This window comes from Mustela putorius, unplaced genomic scaffold, assembly GCF_011764305.1.
Source record: "Mustela putorius furo isolate JIRA1106 unplaced genomic scaffold, ASM1176430v1.1 tig00003983_pilon_pilon_pilon, whole genome shotgun sequence".
NCBI classification, from domain to species: domain Eukaryota; kingdom Metazoa; phylum Chordata; class Mammalia; order Carnivora; family Mustelidae; genus Mustela; species Mustela putorius.
Window position 1 is genome coordinate 13,418,254 of NW_025422123.1, and position 25,854 is coordinate 13,444,107.

Genomic DNA, 25,854 nt, shown 5'->3' on the forward strand with positions numbered 1-25,854 from the left:
CTAGCATCCAAAAGAAGGATGGATGACCAGTAGATAGTTCTTGGAATGGGAAAGAGAAGCAGAAGAGGGTGTGCTAACCTGAAAGTTATTTAAGAGAGATCTAGAAATTATTTTTCCACTATTTTATTGGAGGCTCCTCCTACCCACCTACCACCATTCTCAGGTAGATCCCATAAGCAAGATGGCAAAACTGAGGAGATGATGAAAAATTCCATCAGTCAAATCTGTATGCTCATTCCCACTGAATGACCTAAAACACCCATCCAAAGGCTTTCCTTTATAATGGACAAAAAAAAAAAAAAAATTGGGACAAAGCCATCAGACATTTTTGCAAAAATATGCATTATGATATATAGTGAATGATTCTCAAGCTTTGTCATGTGTGGGAATCACCTGGAGGGTTTCATCCCAAAATTTCTAATTCAGTAAGTCTGGGATGGGGCTAAGGATTTGCATTTCCATTAAGGTCCCTGATACTACTGCTGTTAATCAGGGCACCACACATTGAGAACTACTGCTTTAGACAATCTTTCAACGTCTCTGAAACCGAGTGTTCTAATTATTAGTGCTGTTTGTCAATTACTTCTTGCTCTTTTCTGGGCACATAGTAGGATTACATATCCTGGCCCCCTGATGTTGAGTGGGGCCATGAAACCAACATGGGTCAATAAGTTGTGAGCAGAATTAATGTGTGTCAATTCTGAGTTAGAGAATTCAACTGCTAGTGTGAAACCCGTGCGTGTTCTATTCTTTCTTGACTCCAACTGGGTATATTTGAGATAGCGTGTGATTCATTAGCCTGGATTCCCAAGTGACCACACCAACAAAACCCCACTGCCAAAGTTTAATAAAGATAGAGCGTGAAGAAGAAATAAAACGTGTTCTTTCAAGTCACAGATATTCTGGGGATGACTGTCTCCATAGCATAACCTAACCTATCCTTACTACCCACCTTCCCCCTTCCACTCCCAGTCCCCAGAGGGGAGATTTACATGTAGTGGCCTTTGCTCTAATAATCTTCACTTGTTTCTGTAACCATAATGATGGAGGCTTCAGAAGCTTCAGAAAATTCTTCATGTCTCTCTTCTCCTTGGAATCTCTATAGGCCACCTGAAGCAGCAGCTCATACTCCTGGACTGGGCCTAAAGAGAGGAAGATAGTCAAGAGCCTCCTTTTTCAGTCTGGAAGAGAAATATTGCCAAGGAAGCCACCAGGAAGTGTTCATCACATGTCATCTGGGGGTCATGGGCTTTGCCATGGTGCTTGTTACTGACTTCTGCTCTGCCAATCATTAAGTAAAAATGAGCATCTGGAGGAAAACTTGCAGATAGCCTCATATGTGTCTGATCTATGTTTATTCTCCCAATTTGACAGGCCAGGGGCTCCCACTCTCCCTGACCCATCCTGGCATCAATCACCCTCCTGACCTTACATAGCTCCTCAGGATGTATCCAAGGTCAAGATTCAGGCATCAAGACCCAAGGGAGAAGAGGTGAGAAAATCCTAGTCACTCTTGCCTCTTGCTCTCCCAGCTCCAGCCTCCTTGAAGGATGTTAAAAAACAAAACAAAACAAAACAAAACAAAAACACAAACCAAAAAAACAAAAACAAAAACAAAAAACCTCCAGTCTCACAATTTCCTCTCCAAAGAGCCACTTTTTTCTACTGTAAAGAGGTTTCAGTAATTAGCCAACTTTGAGTACCTTTCATGAAATGCAAAAGCAAAACCAAACCAAACCTTACTTGAGACTTTATGCACCCCCTTCTCAGTCTTATCACTCCTGAACAGCACCTTTTGTTTCCCTAACAGCACTTTTTGTTGTTATGTGTTCTAGGCTCAGGAGACCATGAATTCTAGTAGTATTCTCCCTCCCAGAACTCATTTAGGCACATTTGCATGAAACACAATGTGAGATTTCATGGCATTTCCAGATCATCCCAAACATATCTATGCACTTCAGATTAGGAATGTAAGGACTTCAGAGAAAAAGGGGGAAAAGGTGAACATCCTTTTATCCTGGGTCTCCTTTGACTGCCACTGGTGAAATCTCTTAGAAGTCTCAGACTTCTCAAGACATCCAAGCTTTCTGCAGGGACAAATGAGATGGGGAGCTTCTCTGAGACCATCCCTGTTCTTAAGGATCCAGGGAGCCAGGCAGAAGGGAAATTTATAGAGAAGGAAATTAATGGATCAGTTCCTAGACTTTTTAGAAGGCAGTCAAGAGGGCCGCAGGAAGTTGGTTGAGTCTGACATGTCTCATAACATGGACAAGAGCTTTCTGTCTGCCATAACTTCTACCATCTCACTTCATGGAATCTCAGCCCCTCTTTTCCTCTCCCCTCTGCTTGCAGGCTGGAACCTGTCCCAGGTCTTGGGAGCCACACCAAGTAGAGAAAGCTAACGGGACTCTTGCTCCCACTGCCCAAGCAGGTAAGAAGTGGGGAAATGGTCAGTGTCAGAGGTGCATGGCCCTGGTCCTGGAGCCAGACTGTCCAGAATTGAATTATTCCTCCAATTCCTTAGCTCTGTGTCTTAATTTCACCATCTGTAAAATAAAGATGACCATTGTGCCTAAATCAGAGGGTCATTGTAAGGATTTAATCCACCTAATGCACTTAAAATAGTGCCTGGCACCTAGGAAGAGCTCACTAAATGCCAACTATATTTTTACTGTCAGAGAAAATGTTTTCATGGCATTCCAAATTGAATTTTTAATTTCATTTTCTGGAGAACTGCAGCCTTGTGTGGTGGTAAGTTCAATGACACTATTTGCACACTGTCGTATGACAGATCCCTGCCCTGGAGAAAGGCTTTTGTGAACTGACCCAGGAATCTAACAACCATCTGTCTGCATCATTCTTTCCATGAAGAAATACATTCAGTGATTGAAACATCAGAAAAACAAATTAAATTAGGAACACAACCTATTAGTACACTGAGGGTTGTATCCACTAATTACATGGTTAGGATTGAGATAAGGAAGGAAAGGAAGGGTATGGAATAGCTACTTGCCAGGTATGGAGCAGGATACCATGCCTTTATGTATTATTTAATCTTCACAAATATTTTGCTAGTAGGGATTGTCTCATTTCCCAGATTTGAGGTGTTTCATAGTGTGTTAAAGATCATACGACCAGGGGATCGGGTGGCTTAGTGGGTTAAGCCTCTGCTTTCAGCTCAGGTCGTGATCTTAGAATCCTGGGCTTGAGCCCCGCATCAGGCTCTCTGCTCAGCATGGAGCCTGCTTCCCCTTCTCTCTCTGTCTGCCTCTCTGCCTACTTGTGATCTCTCTCTCTCTCTCTGTCAAATAAATAAAATTAAAAAAAAAAAATCATACAACCAGTCAGAAACACCTCTAAGGTTGAAACCCTGGTCCCTTGGCATTAGGGTCTACTGTACCACACTCTCTAAGGGAGGCTCACCTGGATGCTTTTTCTTATCAACAATGAGTCCTCTTCTTGTGTTGATGCCTTCATTTCTCTGTTTAAAAGAAAAGAGTAATTACGGCAGGGCTTCCTAAGGCCTTGTTGGATCTCCTGGATGAATGGAAATTATGGATCTAAAATCCAAGGTAGAGATGATGGGGAGGTGGCTAGGAAAGGCCTCCCTGAGACAATTTTTGAGCACAATTCTCAAGGAGGTGGGGAATTGAGGAGCCCTAGAAAAAGAACTTTCCTGGAAGAGGCAACAGCAATGGCCCTGGTGTAAGAATATGCCTGGCATTTGAAGACTGAGTGAGGAGGTCAGAGTAGCTCTGTGAAGTGGGTAAGAGGAGAGAGGCAGGAAGTGAGGTCAGAGAGTATCTCCAAGGAGGTAGGCTGTGTAGATTTTTTTATAGGGCAATGGTTTAGCTTTTATTTGAATGAGATAGGAACCCACCAGAAAGTTCTGAACACAGGTGAGAGTGCTCTACTTTACTTTTTGGAAGGCTCAATCCTGTAGCCATGTTAAGAATAGACAAGCACAGAAGCAATGAGAGAGCATCTCAGGAGTTATTGAAAAACACATGTGAGAGATACTGAAAGTGTGGATCAAGATGGTAGCCATAGAGGGAGTGAGAAATGTTTGAATTATTGGTGTATTTTAAAGATAAAGCAAAGCAAAATGAAACAAGAGCCAATGGTTTAGATATGGATTATGGAAAGAGTCAAACATGAAAATCATTTTTTTTGCCCAACCATCCAGAAGGACAATGATACCACTTGCTGAGATGGGAAAGGAGAAGCAGGTTTGGTGGAGAAAAATAAATTAAGAATTTAATTTTGGACATCTTCAGTTAAGGGGCCATTTGGACACCCAATTAGAGATACCACAGAGATAGTAGATACATGGGTGTAGAGTTCAGGGGAGAAGGTTGAGATGCAGATGTAAATTTGGGCGCCATCAAGGTATAAAGAACATTAAAACCATGATCCTAGATAAAAGTGTCAATAATGTGAGTGTAGTTAGGAAAGAGAGTCCAAGGATTGGCCATGTCAATCTCTATGTCTTTCCTTGGTCAAATAAACAATAGGAAGAAATGTGCTGAGCTAGTGGAGTTCTCTAGATGGCTCAGTCTGAGTGCCTTATTTTGTAGTTAGGTCCTCTAAATTCTGAGAGATGAAACTTCTTATCTAAGGTTACACGCAGCTAATGTGGATCACATTGAGACAAGAACCCAGGCTTCTGATGCCAAGTCTATTAAATTATGTAGTTCCAGTGGCCTAGAGCCTGATGGGTTTTCAAAGTACAGAGGAGGAGAAGAAGAGGTGGTAGAGAGGGAAAACAGGGCATATGCCAACTCACCCCCAGGAAGCCATCTTGGCCTTCAATGAGGATGAAGAAAGAGATGAACCAGAGCACGTGGACTTGCATCTTCATTTGGCCTCCCTCCTTCTCCTGGACTCAGCATAAACAACTGGGGCCACAGTCTGTGGCTAGAAAACGGATGTACCATGCAAGGCTGAGGCACAAAAACAAGTAATTCAAGCCAAAACTTAAAAATGTACAGTGGTAGGGCCTAACTGAGTGTATCAGAAGCCCTGAGTGATTGATGATTTTTCTACTTCAAGTATGTAGCCTGAGAGACCATTACTTCCACTCCAGTAGCAGAAGTCGTAAATTTCCATCTTTACAAACTGCCTAGAAAATTGCTCAAGAGCTCTCTTCTCGAAGATCACATTTGACTAAACACAGGCTATTTTAAAATCATGACTTGCTTAACTTTGCAACCAAATGCATTTGACATCCAGCCTTTTTATATTTCAAGGTTTTCTTTTCATCTCAGGAAAAACAAGCATTAAAATAACCAAAGATCCTTAGAACCATGAATATAAGGATAGAATCAGAGTGCTTAAGCATAAAAATAATAATGAACAAATCCAGCAAATTTCTTTCTTTATAGTTGATGTAATTATAAACAAATTATCCTTGTTTATGCTTCTATCAGAATAATTTGGACAAAATTCAACACATAGTTATGGTCACAAAATTAACTGCATATACCCAGGTTATTTGGTGTCAACAAAAATTTAAAATCATGGTAAGTTAGAACTGTTCTGTCTAATATGCTAGCCTACAGTTACATATGACAATCTAAATTTTAATTTTAATTACAACAAAATGAAATGAAATTTCTCAGTCACAATGTCCACATTTCAAGGGCTCAATAGCTAGTGGCCATGTAGCTAGTGGCCACCAATGTCAGGCAGTGTAGACACATAACACTTCCACTATTTTTTAAGATATTTTTTATTTTTAAATTTTTAAATATTTTATATTTTTATTATTTTTATTTTTTTTAAAGATTGATTGATTATTTATAGACTATTTAGAGAGAGAGAAAGACATGCACAGGGGGAGGGCAAAGGGAGGGGCAGAGGGAGAGGAGAGAATCTCAAGCAGACTCCACACTGAGTGGAGATCGGGACACAGGGATTGATCCCACGACCCTGAGATCATGACTTGAGCTGAAATCAAGACGTCAACTGACTGAACCACCCAGGCACTCCAAAACACTTCCATTATTGCCCAAAGTTGTATTAGTCACGGAATAGTATTTAGCCTTAAAATAGAAGGAAATCCTGTCACATGATACAACATGGATAAACCTCAAGGGCATTAGATTTAAAAAAGAAACCAATCGGAAAAAGACAAATCCTGTATGATTCCACTTCTATGAAGTATCTAAAGAAGTCAAGCTCATAGAAATAGAAAGTAGAATGGCTGTTGCCAAGGGCTTGGAGGAGGGGAAAACAGGGACTTGTTATTTAATGTTATCAGGTGAAAAAGTTCCAGAGATATCATGCCCAACATGAATATACTTCACACTACTGACACTGCACACTTAAAAATGGTTAAGATGGTACATTTGTGTTATGTGGCATTTTAATACCATTTTGAAAAGTTGTACTGGACAGCACTGACAGAAATGAAGGAATGCATCCTTATGGCCTCTCCATGTTCTTTTACATCTCCATGGGAAAAAATGAAAATCTCTAATTCCCAAACTCACTAACCCACCACGAGAATAAGTGTCCTTGATTAGCAGCACAGAAAATGCAAAGGTGGACCCTCCATTCCAGCCTTTCCCTTGTTTCTCAGGTATACCTTAACCCTCATAAAACCCTGCCATGCCTGAAAGTACTACCCCACACTTTGCTCTCTGATCTACAAGAAAATAAAAAAGATGATAGAGACAGGATAAAGAATACCACAGAAATGGCATACATGTCAGCAGAGAGCCTTTCCAGGGCTTTCTAGGGAAGCATGAAAAGCAAGCAATGAAACACATACAACTTTTATGTTTCCCATCTCCCCTTAGGTGAACATCACTCTCTGTTCTGAGACAGAGGTTTGGGTACAGTAACTTCTAGATCACTAATTCATTCTTCTGCTTCGTTTACCCTAGCTGTTAGAGTATCTAGATTAGATTGGATCTCACTGATAGCATTTTTAAGTTCTGCCAGATAAGTTCTCTTTTCTGCCCTTAGAGAATCTATTTTTCCACTAGTGGTTTTCTCCAACATAGCCATTGTCTGCATAACTGTTACCCTGAAATTCTATTGAGGGAGGATTCTGCAGGCAGATATCAGAAGATAAATGGAAGGGGGAGGGATCCTCTGGGATCTTGCACCAGAGGGCAAAATCCTCTCACACTGGGAACTGCCTGCAGACTTTGGGGCAGCCCCCCAGAATGAAACCTAGATCTGTGGGGCACACATGTGAACTGGGGGTGGCTGGCAGTTTTAGAAGCACAAAGGGCAGAGACGTGCCTGAGCCTGGAAATGAAGGCTGGGAGTGTGGCTGTAGGGCACACAAGCTAGTACACTGTGGTTTTTTAGCAGTATAGACAAAAATGAAGTCAGTGTGGCCTACAGTGCTTACTGAAGAACAGGCTGAGGTCTCTCAGTTACTTCTGCTCTGACTTTTGGAAGAGAGTCAGAAAGCTACCAAAGAAAGTCACCGAGAACAAAAGCCCCCGCAAAGCAGTTTTCACTGAGCCCAAACCAGTTTTCACTGCCCACCCCAAAAGGGGGCAGGTCAACTCTGCCCAAATAGCATTGCCTGAGTAATAGTGTGGCAGGCCCCTCCCCCAGAAGACAAGCTAGAAGAACAAGAAGAACAACCCTAAGGTCCCTTTAAAACAGGCACATCTTGCTTGGTTTGTGGTCAATAACTTGGACTCTATATATTCTCTCAACCACCCCTCAATAGAATGACTAAGAAGAGGAACCCTCAACACAGGAAAAATTCAGAGACCCGGCAAGCCAGAAAGGACTCGCTAGACATATTCAGGGTATTAAATGAAAAGAACATGCAGCCAAGAATACTTTGTCTGACAAGGCTGTCATTTAGAATGGATGAAGAGATAAAGAGCTTCCAAGACTGGCAAAAACTTAAAGAATATATGACCACTAAGTCAGCCCCACAAGAAATATTAAGGGAGATTCTATAAAAGGAGAAAGACCCCAAGAGTGATATAGAACAGAAATTTACAGAGACAATCTATAGAAACAACGACCTCACAGGCAACACGATGACCATAAAATCATATGTTTCAATAATCACTCTCAACATGAATAGCCTAAGTGCTACCATAAAACGTCACAGGGTTGCAGATCAGATAAAAAGATGGGACCCATCCATATGCTGTCTACAAGAGACTCATTTTGAACCTAAAGTTACACCCAGATTGAAATTGAAGGGATGGAGAACTATCTTTCATGTCAACGGACCTCAAAAGAAAGCTGTGGTAGCAATTTGCATATCAGATAAATTAGATTTTAAGCTAAAGACTGTAGTTAGAGATACAGAAGGACACTATATCATTCTTAAAGGTATATCCAAGAACTAGATCTAACAATTGTAAATATCTATGCCCCCAGCATGGGAGCAGCCAACCACAGATGCCAACTATTACCAAAATAAAGAAACACATTGATAATAATACATTAATTGTAGGAGACCTTAACACTCTATTCTCAGCAATAGATCATCTAAGCAGAAAATCAACAAAGAAACAGAACTTTGAATGACACATTGGACCAGATGGACCTCATATATATATATATATATATATAGAGAGAGAGAGAGAGAGAGAGAGAGAGCATTCCACCCTAAAACAACAGAATACTCATTTTTCTTGAACACACATGGAACTTTCTCCTCAATAGACCATATCGAGTTCACAAATCGGTCTCAACCCATACCAAATAATGAGATTATTCCCTACATATCCTCAGACCACAATGTTTTGAAACTGGAATTCAAGAAGAGTTTTGTTTTTGTTTTATTTTGTTTTGTTTTTTGAAACAAGAAAAAGTTTTGAAGAAATTCAAACACATGGAAGCTAAAGACCATCCTGCTCAAGAATGTTTGGGTTAACCAGGAAATCAAAGAAGAACTTAAACAATTCATGGAAATCAATGAGAATGAAAACACATCAGTCCGAAACCTATTGGATATGGCAAAGGCGGTCCTAAGGGAGAAATACATGGTCATCCAAGCCTCATTCAAAAAAATAGAAAAATCCCAAATGCACAAACTATTTTTTACAACTTCAAGAACTAGAGAATCAACAACAAATTAAGCCTAACTCATGCACAAGAAGGGAAATAATTAAAATTAGAGCAGCGATCAATGAATTAGAAACCAGACATACAGTAGAACACATCAATGAAACTAGAAGCTGCTTCTTTGAAAGAATTAATAAGATCAATAAACCATTGTAAGACTTACCCAAAAGAAAAGAGAAAGGACCCAAATTAATAAAATTATGAATGAAAAGGGAGAGATCATGACTAACACAAATTACCAGAAATTATTATCAACAGCTATTGCCAGTAAGTTAAGCAACCTAGAAGAAATGGATGCATTCCTGGAAACCTATAAACTACCAAGACTGAAACAGGAAGACATTGACAACCTGAATAGACCAATAACCAGTAATGAGATAGAAACAGTGATCAAAAACCTCTCAAAAACAGAATCCAGGACCTAATAGATTTCCTGGGTAATTCTACCAAACATTCAAAAGAGAAATAATACCTATTCTCCTCAAGCTGTTTCAAAAAATCAAAGCAGAAAGAAACTTCCAGATTATTAAACTAGCATTACCTTGATCCCCAAACTAGGCAAAGACCCCATCAAAAATGAGAATTTCATTCATTCGATATCCCTGATGATCATGGATGCCAAAATTCCCAACAAGATCCTAGCTAATAGGATCCAATAGTACACTAAAAGGATTATCCACCACAACCAGGTAAGGATTTATCCCTGGGGGATGCAACGGTGGTTCAACATTTGCAAATCAGTCAATGTGATAGAACACATAAGTAAGAGAAGAGACAAGAACTGCATGGTTCTCTCAATTGATGCAGAAAAAGCAATTGACAAAATACAGCCTCTTTTACTGATTAAAACTCTTCAGAGTATAGTGATAGAGGGAACATTCTCCAATTTCATAAAATCCATACATGAAAAGCCCACAGCAAATATCATTCTCAATGGGGAAAAGCTGAGAGCCTTTCCCTTAAGATCAGGAACACGACAAGGATGCCCACCCTCACCACTATTGTTCAACATAGTACTAGAAGTCTCAGCAACAGCAATCAGTCAACAAAAAGAAATAAAATATATTCAAATTGGCAAAGAAGTCAAACTCTCTCTCTTCATAGACGACATGATCCTTAATGTGGAAAACCCAAAAGCCTCCACCCCCAAAGTACTAGAACTCATACAGCAATTCAGTAATGTGGCAGGATACAAAATCAATACACAGAAATCAGTTGCTTTCTTATATACTAACAATGTAACTATAGAAAGAAAAATCAGAGAATCGATTTCACTTACAATAACACCAAAAGCCATAAGATCTTGAAATAAACCTAACCAAAGAGGTAAAGGATCTAAACTCTAGAAACTACAGAACACTCATGAAAGAAATCAAAGAAGACACAAAAAGATGGAAAAACCTTCAATGCTCTTGGACTGGAAGAATAAACATTGTTAAAATGCCTATGCTGCCCAGAGCAATCTATACTTTCAATGCCATCCCAATCAAAATACGATCAGCATTTTTCAAAGTTTTGGAACAAACAATCCTAAATTTTGTATGGAACCAGAAAAGATCCCAAATCACCAAGGAAATGTTGAAAAAGAAAACAAAGCTGGGGGTATCATGTTACCTGATTTCAAGCTATATTAAAAGCTGCGATCACCAAGACAGCATGGTACGGGCACAAAAACAGACACATAGATCAATGGAATAGAATAGTGAACCCAGATATGGACACTCAACTCTATGGTCAGATAATCTTCGACAAAGAAGGAAAAAATATCCAGTGGAAAAAAGACAACCTCTTTAATAGATGGTGCTGGGAAAATCGGACAGCTATATTCAGAAGAATGAAACTGGATCATACACAAATATAAACTCAAAATGGATGAAAGACCTCAAATCCATCAAAAACCTAGAGGAGAACATAGTCAATAACCTCTTCAACATCGGCCACAGCAACTTCTTTCAAGACATGTCTCCAAAGGCAAGGGAAACAAAAGCAAAAATGAACTTAAAGTTCATTTAAAATGAACTTAAATAAAATGAACTTAAATGAACTTAAAAAGCTTCTGCACAGCAAAGGAAATAGTCAACAAAACAAAGAGGCAACCCACGGAATGGGAGAAGATATTTACAAATGACACTATAGACAAAGGGCTGATATTCAAGATCTATAAAAAACTCCTCAAACTCAACACCCCAAAAATAAATAATCAAGTCAAAAAATGGGCAAAAGACATGAGCAGACACTTCTCCAAAGAAGACATACAAATGGCTAACAGACACATGAGAAAATGTTCATCATCATTAGCCATCAGGGAAATTCAAATCAAAACCACATTGAGATACCACCATACACCAGTTAGAATGGCAAAAATTGACAAGGCAAGAAACAACAAATGTTGGAGAGGATGTGGAGAAAGGGGAAACCTCTTGCACTGTTGGTGGGAATGCAACTTGGTGCAGCCACTTTAGAAAACAGTGTGAAGGTGTCTCAAAAAATTAAAAATAGAACTTCCCTATGACCCAGCAGTTGTACTACTAGATATTTACTACAAAGGTACAGATGTAGTGAGGAAAAGGGTCATATGTACCCCAGTGTTCATAGCACCAATGTCCATAATAGCAAAACTGTGGTAGGAGCCAAGATGCCCTTCAGCAAATGAATTTTATGAAATTTGAGAATGGATTTTATGAAATTGAAGAGTGTTCCCTTCTTATCCATTCATCTTATCCATAAGAAGAATGGATAACATATGGTCCATATATACAATGGAATATTACTCAGCCATCAGAAAGGATGAATACCCAGCTTTTACATCAACATTGATAGGACTGGAGAGATTATCCTGAGTGGAATAAGTCAAGCAGAGAAAATCAATTATCATATGGTTTCACTTATTTATGTAAGGAATAGCACGGAAGACATTAGGAGAAGGAAGGGAAAAATGAAGGGGAGGTAATCAGAGGGGGAGAGGAACCATGAGAGATTACAGACTCTGAGAAACAATCTGAGGGTTTTAGAGGAAGAGGAGTGGGGGGATGTATTAGCCTGGTGATGTGTATTAAGGAGGGCACAGATTGTAAGGAGCACTGGGTGTTAAATGCAAACCAATGAATCACGGAACGCTACATCAAAAATTAATGATGTACTATACAGTGACTAACATAGATAATAAAAATAAATAAATTTAGGGGTGCCTGGGTGGCTCAGCGGGTTAAGGCTCTGCCTTCAACTCAGGTCATGATCTCAGGGTCCTGGGATCCAGTCCCGCATCAGGTTCTCTGCTCATTGGGAAGCCTGCTTCCCTTCCTCTCTCTGCCTGCTGCTCTGCCTACTTGTGATCTTTCTCTGTCAAATAAATAAATAAATAAATAAATAAAATCTTTGCATGATTGCTTAATTAATTATTTAAAAAATATCATTCTCACTTTTTCTCTACTTCAGGGAAAACGTTTTAATGTAAGTTCCTGACACTGAGCACTGTTTAGACCATGGTCTTTAGTGCTGGAGCCCACCCATGCATGTGGGTGTGACCTATCTTCTCCTCATGCCGAGGAGGAGAAGGGAGGCTTCCCAATGAGAGGCCTGGCCCTTTTACGGTTCTTTCTCTCAATCATTTCTCTCAGTCCCTCTCTCTCTGAAAAACCTTCTTTCTCCCTCATGTTGTCTAGGCTTGAGACAGTAAACCCATCTCAAGGAGGCCTGGATGGCAGCCTGGGCACTGAGGAAACGCTCTCTCATACTCTTGGTTTGTTTATCCCCTCTGCCTCCCATGTGGAGGGTGAATTCTGGGCGGTCTCCTTGGACTTGCTAGAAATGACAAATTGTTACTTACGGTCAGGGTTTCAGACCAGTGATTCCCGGTCACTGCTCTCTAGGCCAATCATGAATAGCTGGACTATAAAAAAGGAGGAGGAGGAAGGGGGCGTGGGGAGAGTGTGGGGAAGAAAGAGGAGGGAGAGAAAAGAAAATATTTGGAAGCTCATTAGAAAATACAGGTGCCCCCATTCCACCCTAAACCTTAGACGGGCCAGGCCCAGCCAGGTGCATAATTAAAGCAACCGAGGGATGCTGACCTCTAGGCAAGTTTAAGAATCGTTACTCTAGACTGGTTCTGGGATAGAAAACAGGAGTTCAGCTCCAAGGCCAAGCCTGTGATTTGGATTCTACTGTGGCGTTTGGAACCAAAGCTCAAACTAATCAAAATGTTTTCTTTGCTTCCTTGGTACATGCACCTCCTTCTGGGGTAAGGTGGGAAGACTCAATTTCAGGTAAATGACTAATTTTTTTTAGTGTTCAGTATGTGCCACACAATATTTGAGACCATATTCATTGCTCAGAATTATCTGTCGTATTTCTGAAATTCAAATTTAACTTGTAAACGGGCATCCTCTATTTGACAACTAGTCAAAGGTGGGAAAATAGTGTTTCAAGACGAATGGGACCCAAGCACTGTGACTGGATTGCCCAGGGCTCAGGTACCAGCTTTGACATTGATCAAGTGGGCGTCCCCTGACATTTTCTCAGGCTTTCCATACCTCAGTTTACTAATCTGTCTTATGGAGGAAATGGTATTAATTCAGAGATTTGAATGCATTATTGCATGTACAATACCTAAAACAATGTCTCGTAGGTGGTAAGCCTCAATTATGGTTAGCGATTCATACTAGCAGTACTAAATTTTAAATTCATCACTATTATTTATAATTACTTATTGAATTGTGCAGAATTTGACTTCAGTTGTGAATCAAATTAGCTCACCAAATAAAAGGTGCTTCCAGGTCAATGGCCAACACGATATAAATGAAAAGATGGACCCCAGTTACAAGGTAATAAAAATACATTGTTATAGTAACTGAATTATCTGACTCAAAAGAGAGTCCTGGACAGTGTGGATATCAAGAAATGTGTGTGTGTGTGTGTGTGTGTGTGTGTGTCTGTGTGTGTGTGTGCCTAGGGTAATCTTAAATTCTACCTAACTTTGACTTTACTAGAGGCAATCCTCAGGGTATTTCAGCACTTCCTTCCAAGCGGAAAGTGTCCTGATTATTAAAAACCTTCTCAGAATCTGTGTGCCCCTGCCGCAGACGAGGAGTTGTTGTTGACATCAGAGTACCTGTGTTTATATCACTCGCCCTGTGGCAGCTGGGGGCCGATGATGCCTGACCCACAGCTGTGTTGGCACCAGCTGCAGTGGGAAGGCTTGGCCACAGTAAAACCCCCCCCTCACTTCCTTGAATTCATTCAAGTGAATTCATTCTTGATAATCCCTGTCCTTCAGTTTGCAGAGAACAATCATTAGGATTTGCTACTACGCCTCTAGAGAAGGCTGTCCATTGTCTCTCCATTCTTCCAGTTACGTATTTATGGGCTCCAAATATTATTTATTCATGTCAACAGTTGTCACCTTATCAACAGTGGTGCTGAGTTGGAACTGCTCACACCTACACTTCCCAGCATTTGCAGCAACATTCTAATCTTAGACCCTGTTGCACACTTGGGCCGCTTTCCTGGCACTAATATTTATGGGACTGTTTCTTCCTCTATAAATAGAATTCCCAATATAGTTGTCTCCCTCCTCTCTGTCTTGGACTTACAGGGGCATAACACACACACATGCGAGCGTCTGCATGTACACAGTCATGGAAATAGCAGATCTCCAATTAGGATCTGAAGGACATCATGACTCAAATAGAACCGATTGTTTTTACCAACAGAGGACCTATAAAAGCTTGGTTTTATTTCACGTTTTATTTTATAACGTTTTGGTAACACTTTCATTGGGTTCTGTCTTTGTGGAGGAATCCTTGGGCCTTTTGTCTTTGAGAAGAGTTTCTTTATGCTCCTTTAAGTGGACAGATCTAGTAGAAGTCAGGTGAAAAGGTAGGTGGGGACAGAAAAGACAACCAATTCACATCTGGAAAAATATTGGGAGGTTTGGTGAATCTTCAGTTAGACACCCTTCTTTTGGAAGAACTACAATTTAGTTACCGAAAATCTGTGAGTATCTATATAAATATGAGTGTGTAGTACAATTTAAAGCACATGTTTTATATTTTAGCATGTTTTTAGTGTTCTTCTGTTGTAGCAACGTAACAGAAAAGAGCTAGATGAATTAGAACCTAGCCCCAGGTTTGTCTCCCATGGGTCAGAACTTATGAAAGTTAAAGGGAAAAAAAAAAATGTTGGAACTCAGTTTTCTCTTCTATAAAATAAGCAATAGTATAAGCTGAGCTCAGATCTACTCACATTCAGATTCTATGCCCATTTCCCAGTTTCTCTTTGGGTATTAATTATTTAATTATTCTTTTCTTTAGTGTCTGTCAGCCATTACATCTAAGCTGGGAAAGGGTAATATGTTTTCCTGGGGTTTATACCTGTTTCCTCCTCAAACTGGTTATTATAATTCTGCACTATCTGTTGAGATACGCTGAGCACCTACTAAGAATAAAGTCCTTGAGTTGAGAAGAGAGGTGTGGTTTTTAAAAATCTTAGAATCATAAGGCTGGATGAGACAAAAGGAATGACCTAGCTTGTCATTCCTTCCCCAGGATGCTAAATTCTAATTTTACCAATCTGCTAAACTCTAATTTGGATATTGAGCGCCTCCAATTTCCCAGGCACTATGCCAGACGTGGGGGCGTTCACAGCACGGGCAGTTCACACACGCTAGCTCCACCCAGTAAGGGAAACTCCAAAAGCTGTTCTCCAGACCCACTTCTGAAGACATCCGCTGGGTGGCTGGGGTCTCTTTGTTCCCTATTTTATTTTATTTTTAAAAGATTTTATTTCATAAAGAGAGAGAGAGAGATCACAAGTAGGCAGAGAGAGAGGAGGAAGCGACTCCCCGCGGAGCAGAGTGCCCGATGTGGGGTTCGATCCCAAGACTCCGATATCATGACCTGAGCTGAAGGCAGAGGCTTAACCCACTAAGCCACCCAGGCACCCCGTTCCCTATTTTAAACCCTGCAGTATTTCCTTGAATGGATCTCCCTTCAGAGTCATTGTGTGACCCTACATCTTCACCGGATCCCCTTCGATCCCCAAATTGAGAAATATTTTTTACAAGTCTGTGTGTCCTTTCTCACTCGTGGGAACTTTGGTTACAAAACTTTCTCCTATTGCTGGTGCTGTCAGCCTGGCATGGCTGTGTGCTCCCCACTAACAAAGGTTCTGTACTTTATATCTCAGCAAAGATACAGGATGATCTATTGTTCTTAGCTCATCACCCAACACTTCTTCCCATGTGCTGGTAGAGTTCATTTCCCACAGCCAAGTTCAGCTCAATCCCTTTGTAAGAGCCTGACTGCCAGCCTCAGGGGCTGGCTCTTTTCCAACCCCTTATAACTGAAGATATTCTCCTGTCATTCATGGTTCAGTAGAGCCAACATTAGTACCAAGCTCTTAAAGGACGATTAATGGCATTCCAGAGAACGTGCCAGTTGTTTCTTCCAGCCAATCCTTCCGCTTAGCAGTAGGGACCCAGCCTACCGGGAATCCCCAGGTCAGGTTTCTTTCCCATCTTCCCCACATGACTCTGCTTACTTAGAACAGGTAAAAACCCATGGAATTTGAACTTCCTCTTAGATTGTTCCCTTGAAAAAGTACTTGAATCGCTCTTGAGGGAGGTGATGGTTAGGTTACATAATAAGAAACAAGAAAAATTCTTTGTAATTCACTAAATGTTCGTATATGTATCCCTTTGGTTATTTTGGCAATCTTGTAAATAAAGTGGGGATTATTTCCATTTCACGCTTGCCGAAAATGAGAAGGGTAGACTTTAAATTCTAAATAAAAAGAATTTATCAACTATTTCTTCAAATTTCTCTCCCCGAAGAATCTAATATTTCTCTTGGACTCTGAGCCAGTGCCTTTTGTTGTTTGGGATATGATTTTTAATAAGGTCCTGATTGTTCATCTAATGTCCATCCGAGTTCCTTACAAAACTTCTTTGTTCAGGAAAAAGAAGAATATACATTTCAAATCTATCCTCCTAGCAAATGTGTGTCGTCAGTGTCTAAGGATGAAAACACACTTTATCAGGCCTATTGGAAAGAACAGAGAATAGCGTTTGTGGCATCTTCTATGTTAATTGTCAGATTGAAGATGCTACAGGCTCCTCTTGGGTACCTTTCTAAACAAGAGTAAAACTGATATCCAACTTTCATTCAAGGCTTAGACCGATAAATCTCAACTATTTCAAGTATACTAAAAGACACTCTTTCTTTGTTTCCCTAAGCCTATTAACAGTATTTTCATCATAGCTTCCTAATGAATAAAACTAAGTTTCCCAATCATATTCCCTAAATTATTCTACTAGACAAAGAACCAGTTTCCTAGCATTCCATCTATCCTGCAAATATTATGTCAGTCCATACTCCAAAGCTTTCCAGGCTCCACACTATGTTCAGATAAAGAGCACACGCATTATGGTGGCAGGTTCGTTATTTGGACTCCTATAATCTGCCCTCAAATGTTCCTCCTGTTAAGCTTCTTCTTGTGGGTTCTTAATTCTGGGCAACCTGGGATTTTTTTCCAGGTTTGAGTAAAGTGCTGCTTCAAAAGGTCCACACATTTTTAAATTTTGATCAGCATGGCCAAATGCCCTCCCATTTGTACCCAGCTACACACTCCAGGGAGGCGTAGAAATGCCAATGTCATCACACTGTCCCCAGTACCTTTTTTAATGTTTGCCGACAAAAAGACAAACTTTTTGTCTAATTGTTTTAATTTCCATGTCTCTGATTATCTCAAAGAGTATGCCATTTTTTTTTCAGATGTTTATTAGTCATTTGTTGTTTTTGCTTTTTGTTTTTTTCTGGCTTGACTTTTTAAGTCACTATTCTAAGTTTTTCTATTGGAATGTTTCCTTTTTCTTAAGAACTGCTTCTTTGGAACTTTTATATAACATGGATATTAGCTCTTTGTCACTTCCATTATAAATTCTGTTAAAAAATTTTTTAACTTCCTGTGTTCTGCACAAGAGCTCATGAAATCACATCTGTCACTCCTTTCCATTATGTATTTTAAACTAGGGATCATGCTCAAAAATTTTTTTTATAAAAGGACTGTAAAAATATACATATATTTTCTTTTAAACCTTCTTTAACTTTAAAATACATTTAAACTTTTAATCCTCCTGGAGTTACTTTAGGTTTTGGTATGAAATAAGTGTTTACTTTGATTTTCCTCCAAATAAACAACCAATTATCCCAACTACGTTTCTTGACTAAACCATTCTTTAACAAGATAACTTGATAATTCTTTATCAGTTTTAAAGGCCACCTTCATTGTATAATAAAGTTCTGACTTCAATATGTATAAATTCTACTGCTGTGTCTTTTTTTTCTCCTATTTACTTAATTAGTACCTTGGTCAACAACATCATACAATGTTATATGATTAAGAACTATATCCTTAAGTTTCTTATGAGAAACAATTAGCCTGATTTTCTAAGACATTAAGCACAGGGAAGTCTTTAAGCAAAATTGAGCAAAACTACAAACACAAGTATGCAGGGTTTTCATGGAAAATATAATCTGCTTAATACAAAGTCTCTTTACCCAAAATTTTGCAGGTGTGGATCTGTTCCATTGTGACAAGTTACCTAACTCCGCTAATTTATAGTAATGCCTGCTTATCCCTAAACAATCAAGGAACTTCTACAATCAGCTTTTTTAAATGTTATCTTAGGATGAAAAAAGCAAACAAGGAAATTATCTTGGACTTTAAAGTCTTCATTTTAAAGGGCTTTATTTAAAACAAAATGAAAAAACTAGAGTTTCCAAGGTTTGTAGGCCACAGAGATCAAAACTGGACATTAGAACTGAGGATCTGGAGACCTCACGGGGGCCTGAGAAGCCCAATCAACAAGATTTAATTCCAGTGTGCACAGTCTGAGGGCTGCATACCTCACCATTGTTTTCCTCTTTACATACCATTTACCCAACCAACTGTGCACGGGGAATTTACTTCAACTCCAGGAAATGCCAGGGCACTTTCCCACTTATTAATTCTCATGGCTTTTCATTCTCAACATTGCAGAATTCCAGGTTTCCACTTGCTATCAGACAGGAGCCTCTGACACTCTCTGTGGCTTGCTGGGGAGGGGTGTGGGAGGAAAACTTCCCTTTTCCATGGGTTTGGACACTGTGGTTGTAGATTTCAGCAAGGCTGGAACCAGCGGGGCGTGTGAGAGATGATGTGTCAGTCCATGATGCTATAGACCTTTGCACCATCCCCCCAAGTTTCTAGATTATTTTCACAACTATTAAGATCAGGTTTCTAGCTTGTCTCAGACTGAACATGGAGACCTGGACATCCCGTGAGCACTTCCCTGCTCGCACACAACTCAAACTCTGCCATGTTTGGGAACAGGGTTTCCCCTTTTCTGGAGCTATGGGTAGTTCCTGCCAAAGAACTTTAGAAAGAGAACAAGGTAGAATATTGTTAAAGCTGCAAATACATGTTTGGATTGGGTGGAACATGGTTTCATAAGGAGTGGCATTCAGCAAAACTGAGAATTCAGCGAAACTGTCCCAAGGATGCCACTTGTCCATCTTCTGAGCTCTTCACCCTCGTGACACACCCCTACCACTGGTGACACCCTTTGAGAAGCTTAGGGAATAAAATCATGACCATTACCACTATTTCTGCTTTTATACCTTCGCTTGCTAACCCATGAGGAGATGGAAAAATACCAGCAGACTTTCTATAGACACTCTGTAACCACACATCCCCTGCCCAGAACTGAACCTGACAGAATGGCCAATCCCGGACCCCCACCCGGCTCTGGGCTGAGAGATAACAAGCCATCTGGTACCAGAGAAACCCCCACCCAGAATTGGAAATGACAGCATGACTGCTCCCGGACCCCCCACCTGGCTCTGGGTGCAAGAGATAATAACCATCTGGCGCCCCCTGGCTTGACAGGGAGACCCCGACCAATCCTGAGGTGACACATACCCTAGCAGCGCCAACCAAGCAGTTCGAAGAATGACAGCCCTTTGACCTAACCAATAATCTGTTCCCAGCCTTTTCCCGCTGTGTAGCGCGCCAGTCATATTATAGAGTTGCTTTATGATTTTCCCGCGGTATGTGGCGATTTGTTACAAGATACTATGATGTATGCTAAGTCCCTGCCTCCCCAAAAATAATGTATAAAAGGTGTTGTGATCCCGATCTCGGGACCTCTTAGCGTCACCGGTAACGAGTGCGTGGAGGTCCGGGTTCGAACTTGTAATAAACGACCCTTGCTGTTTGGCTTTGACTCTGGACTCTGGTGGTCGTCTTTGGGGGGGGTCTCGGAATTTGGGCATTTCACCTTCAATAACCTGGACCCTCTTGCTGCTTCCAGCTTGCTTTCACTCCCAACCAAAGTACTAAAATTAGTTGCTTATACCCTAGTTTAAATGAATGCGCTCATTTATTTTTTTCTAGGAGAACAGTTGCATTCATTTAATTATGACATCAGAGGGCGTATGGGTGCAAGTCTGGTGTTCCCCCTTACCTTCAGCACAATAAGAGATAAATCCTATAATGGTAACCCTATCCCTACTTGAGAAAGAAATTAAATTTACTCCCTTTTTAGAGAATAATTCCCATCAATGTGTGGCTGTGCACAAAATAGAAGGGTCTGCAAGACAGCCAGAGAAGCATCAGTATGCATACACACATTTCAAATCTTAATTTAGATCTTACTTTAAATCTCGATGCTTATTGCCACCATTCTACATTCTACATTCTACGTTCTACCATTCTACTTGCTAATAGTTGAATAAAGTGTTATTTCTGTAGCCATTTTGTAATACTGTTTTGAATTTTGGTTATGACTGGATAATTAGCAGTGGTTCTATTACAGGGAAAGAACATAAAAGGCTGTGCTAATATTTGAATCAATTATAAAATATATGTTTATCTATTTTTATTATTTCTTTTCTATCTGTAATTTCCCACCTATCTGTGTTATTATCAGAATTCATTTAGTGGATATCATTGTGGAAAAGCCACAGGCATCATTTCTCCGCATCTCTTCCACTTTGATCTTCTTTGTGTACTTTCTTCAGTAATTTCCCAACATCTAGGATATTGGGTTTACACAAATGGATTTTTCTTTAAGAAAAGGAAAGAAAAGGAAAAGGAAAAACTGCCAATTTTCAAGGCCTGTCAGAAAATACAGGGTATCACTTTGTATTTATTACTGGGAAGGAACAGGAGAAATGATTATAAGGGCCGATTTGGGGATTTTTCTGAGTCCAAGGTAGGAGCTAAGTTGGAAAGTACTTCTCAAATTTATACTGGTTCAGCAAAGCTTTATGAATTCATCTAAAGTAAAAATAAACTGAATCTGCTCCAGCATATTTTTATTTTAAGAGTTTGCTAAAGCTAATGTATTACTGACCAGCAGCAGTCGTGAAATTGATGTTTTTAACAAGTATCCTTGGTGGCTCCTTCTTTATTCCAGTAGATCTACCTCACACACCTGAGGAACAGGAGGTCCTCCGTTCTAAGGCATAGAGAGAACTGTGTGCTTTGAGTCAGAAAACCTGTAGTCAGAACCAGCAAATCACCTCAGTTAATACAGTGACCACGAGGATGAACTCTTTTGTCTCTCTTCTCATTGCTTTCTCCTTCCCTATTCCTTTATTCAACCTTCCTCCGGAAATGGGATCTTGAAATGAGAGTTTTACCTGGGGCGGGGGCGGGGGGAAGGGTATCTCAAAGTAACAGATAATACTGGTGATAGTCATACACATTCTAAGGCATCAAATCACAGCTGTCGGGCTTACCTGGTGACTCCTCTCCTCACAGCCTCTGGAAGCCCTTCCTCCACTGTACTTGGGGTTCAATCACTTCTTAATGATGTTCCGAAAGACATCGCTAATTAACATCTGAACAGCTGCTCCTGGGCTCTCCTGCAGATCCACTGACACCTAAGCCACTCTTGGTTCCTGTGGCTGCCCTTGAAGGCAGACAAACCTAGGACACACCCCCTTCCAGAAGGAAAAGAGAAATACCTTTCTGCTGACTCTCCCTCCCACGTGGAGTCAATACCAGGCCGGTAAGAGGAAGGAGCTCTGAGCCCAAGACCTAATGATTCTTGCCGCTGACACAAACAGATTTCAGAAACCACAAAAGGAAAATGGGAGAAAAATGCTCTAGGGGAATGCGGAACACTTCTGTCCTAAATCTGTCTGCTGCAAAATGCTGCTCTGTCAAGCTTTTGAGTCCAGCCTCAGGACACCACCCCCCACCCCTCTAACCCCCCCACCCCGTCACCTGCATAAAGCAGAAGGAATGTGACCTTCATGTATCATTCCAGTTGGGGGAGGTGGGCAATACCAGTGGAGTGAAAGGAGAGGTCCATATTATTATTCCTTTTCTGGCTTTTGCTCTCAAAGCTGAAGAACCCCAACTTGGTTCTTTCCCAGACAAAGGAAGCTCAGACCCGCTGGTGGGATAACATGGAACCGGGACTGTCGAAACAGAGTAGCAGTGTAGATGCTGAAGGTGAATGCTTTCTGTATATTCAACTTTTCAATAAATGTTTCTTTCCTACCTAAGTACCCATCTGGTATGAAAACTAACACTGTGTGTATTACAAATGACTTGAAGTGGCCTTAAGCCACTCCCTGTTTTGCAAATGACTTAGGATGGCTCACAATGCCAGTGCACTAAAAAAAATTATATTAGAATAGAAATAGGGAGGGCACTTGGGGGGCTCAGTCCTTTAAGAGTCCGCCTTAGGCTCAGGTCAAGATTCCAGAGTACTGGGATCTAGTCCCCCACCTACCCCCTGCTCATTCTGGAGCCTGCTTCTCCCTTTGTCTCTGTCCCTCCTCCTGCTTTTCTCTCTCTCTCTCTCTTCTTCTCTCTCTCTGTCAAATAAATAAATAAAATCCTTAAAAAAAAGAATAGAAATAAGGAAACACAAACTACAAAATTTCTATATAAACTACACAAACTATTTTTAAAAGTCTATAAAAGTAGAGCATCAATTAAGAAAAATAATGCGAATATGAGGTATCTACACTATTTTATAAATGTGAAACTTCCCTTCAGGGACAGAGCTTCCTAGCATTCAAAGAGAAAGGGAAGCTAATCAGGTATATTGTTCTTATCACAAAAGAGGAAACATTCATCTTCTTAGGAAGGAGAAAATGATCTTCAGAGCACTAAACTGGAATAGAAATCTTTTATAGAGTGAACAATACTCCAAATAAGATTGGAGCCCATAATTTCATGTTGAAGACCTTTTGTGCTAAGAGGGCCCAAACACAACGTGACCCTCTTGTTTCCAGCTGAGCCACTTGGTTTTTAGCACTGTTTTTCATGCTCATGTCGGAATCCAGGAAAAAGCTATCAGGAGAACAAGGCCTACATGACCATCCCTAACTGTTCAAAGGCATCAACAGCCTTTGTCTCCCACCAACCTGGGTAGAATAAAGCTGATCTCATAAGTTAATCAAGTTAATTCCTTTCTCCTCTGTGCTCTTTCTGTAGGATTTTGCCTCTTTCCTGATCCACCAGTTATATGTGGAGACCAAACACAGAGAATGGAGAGCTTCCGGAAGAACTTCGCTCAGTTGATCCAGTGTCTGAAGTCCTAGGATTAGATGCTGTCTTTTCAGTTCAGTGCTGGCCTTTTTCTATTAACTATATAAAATCGTTAAGTGCCTGTAGGAGCACAGAAGTCACTGACTGATACCTTAGTATCAGTGTGTTTATAAAATGGGACTAATAATCTACCAATGACTTAGGGAGGAAAGTGACTGTGGAACTGGACAAGGATAAAGGGAAGGAGTAAGGCAGACAAAATGGCCAGTCACTGTGGAGTTTCAAGTGGGGAAACCTTGAACCTCAAGTAGAAGGTCTGTTACTGACCTCCAGTTCATTGTATTCTAAAGCCCAGTAACTTCCTAAGGGCTGGTCTATGGCCCAAGGAAACAAAGGGATCCCTACAGTGTCTTATTAGATCAAAAACGTTTTAGCAGATAGTAGAAAATTAGGCAACCAATAGACGTTAATAATTTCTTGAGCACATTGATTTGGGGGGAAGAGCTGAATCCAAAGAAATGAATATATTTAATTGCTTGTTGATTCCATATTTAATGGAAGAAGATCATAGTGTATGCCCAATGTTTAAGGTGTGCTTTTGAATTACTGATGACTCACCAGTAAGCCACGTATCCCCTTCTAGTTTCCTCCTAATAACCTACTAACATATGAGATGCTGAATTCCTCTATACTTCCTGGTCAGGTTATGGGGCTCTCCCTTCCCTGCAGAAGACAGAGACCAAAAGAAAGCAACATGGATTTTGAGCACTGTGGCATTATTGCGACATATTGTTCTGTGCCCAAGAAGAGCTGACCTTCCGTGACGGCAGAGTTGAGGAAGGCTTGCTCCTCTGGTATAATTCTGCTAAGAAATCTCACACACGCTCACCTGGAAAAAGGTATTAACCTGAGCATACAAAAGCAGGTAAATAAATGTGTTTTGGTCCATCTGGTCTACTTTACATCTCTTCCCTGGTAATCCTGACCACAGAGCTTCCTTGATTAGGCAGGGCCTGGCATCCTGTAGATGCCCAAGAGAACAAGGAGGAAAACCAGAGGCTGCAGGAGCATGTTAAGACCTGCCATGTCATCTGTTTGTTTCTGTTGGTTTCCCGAACAGTCCGACCGCTTGGTTTCCCAGCAAAAGAGAAGAGTTACAGGAATAAACAGCAACAAACCTGAGACCCTGAAGAAAGGAACTGGCAAACAGAATCATAGTATTAGAACTCATTTCCTAAATTTCATCTCATCTTATCACTGGGTGGAGGTGCTATCTGAATGAGGTCAGCAGGTGAACCCGAAGAGGATTCTGGACAACAGTGTATATCCATCGGAGATGCTAGGCATTCTGTGCCCTTGGTCTCAGAGATCTTGTTGCGGAAAATCTGAAGTGACCGAGGAAACTCAAGGGGCACCCAGGAAAGCAGGGAAAGCTTAAGCTTTATTATCACCAGCGGGCTCAGTGGGATCCCCTCCCAAAAGCTGAGCACCCGACAGGGTTAGGAGTGAGTTTTTATCGTTATGGGTGATGGGGGATGGTAATGGAAAGTTTTCAGGGTCTCCCAAGGCCAAAAGGCCCCTTCCTGTGGCAGTATAATCTCTGCGGAGGGGTCTCAGGAGAGTGCTAAATCACCCCAGGGGACCGTTTCTTTTTCTTTTCTTATTCAAACAGATAGGCTTCTGGTCTTTTTCTCTTGTCTCAGCAGGAGCTATGACTTGTTATCTTATCCTAACCGAAGGGGACGGCTATTGGGTCTTTTCATGGCCTTAGCAGGAGCAAAGGGGAGCCAGGGATGCAAAGGGACTGGAGCCAGCAGCAGTCTCTATCCCTCTATCTGCCTCAGTCTAAGCCGGGGCTGCAGACACAGTTGGTCACCTTGAATGATATGGTGACTCAAGATGAGACGGGCCCTGAGCTGTTTCAGGTGTTTCATTCCATATTATGAAATTATTCAGTGCAGTAAGAAGTATCTGAGGGGTGCCTGGGTGGTTCAGTTGGTTGAGCATCCGATTCTTGATTTCGGCTCAGGTCAGGATCTCGGGATCAGGAGATCAGGAGATGGAGCCCCACATCAGGCTCTGTGCTCAGTGCCAAGTCTGCTTGTCCCTCTCCTCTGCTCTTCCCCCCTCCTGCTCCGGCTCACATTCACTCTCTCTGTCTCAAATATGTAATTAAATAGATAAAAATTAAAAAAAAAAATTTAGGGACCCCTGATTGGCTCAGTCGGTTAAGTGTCTGTCTTTAGCTCA

At 40.8% G+C, this 25,854-nt stretch overlaps 1 protein-coding gene across 6 annotated transcripts in view; it reads right to left on the reverse strand.

Moving 5' to 3' along the window:
* The window catches only part of ADGRF1 (adhesion G protein-coupled receptor F1), a 43,232-nt gene extending 21,189 nt beyond the window's left edge, over nt 1-22,043 (reverse strand). The window contains exons 1-5 of one of the 6 annotated variants that reach the window (XM_045071182.1): nt 21,837-22,043; nt 12,884-12,941; nt 4,787-4,917; nt 3,424-3,481; nt 993-1,142 (exon numbers count right to left, since the gene is read on the reverse strand). In XM_045071182.1, coding sequence (XP_044927117.1) covers nt 993-1,142; nt 3,424-3,481; nt 4,787-4,861 — 283 coding nt within the window. In that variant the 5' untranslated portion in view covers nt 4,862-4,917; nt 12,884-12,941; nt 21,837-22,043. Of the gene's footprint in view, nt 1-992; nt 1,143-3,423; nt 3,482-4,786; nt 4,944-12,883; nt 12,947-21,836 lie in introns of all 6 variants that reach the window. The other 5 variants (XM_004739734.3, XM_013061563.2, XM_004739732.3 and 2 more) reach the window with 5 other exon arrangements.
* Between the last annotated feature and the right edge of the window lie 3,811 nt (nt 22,044-25,854).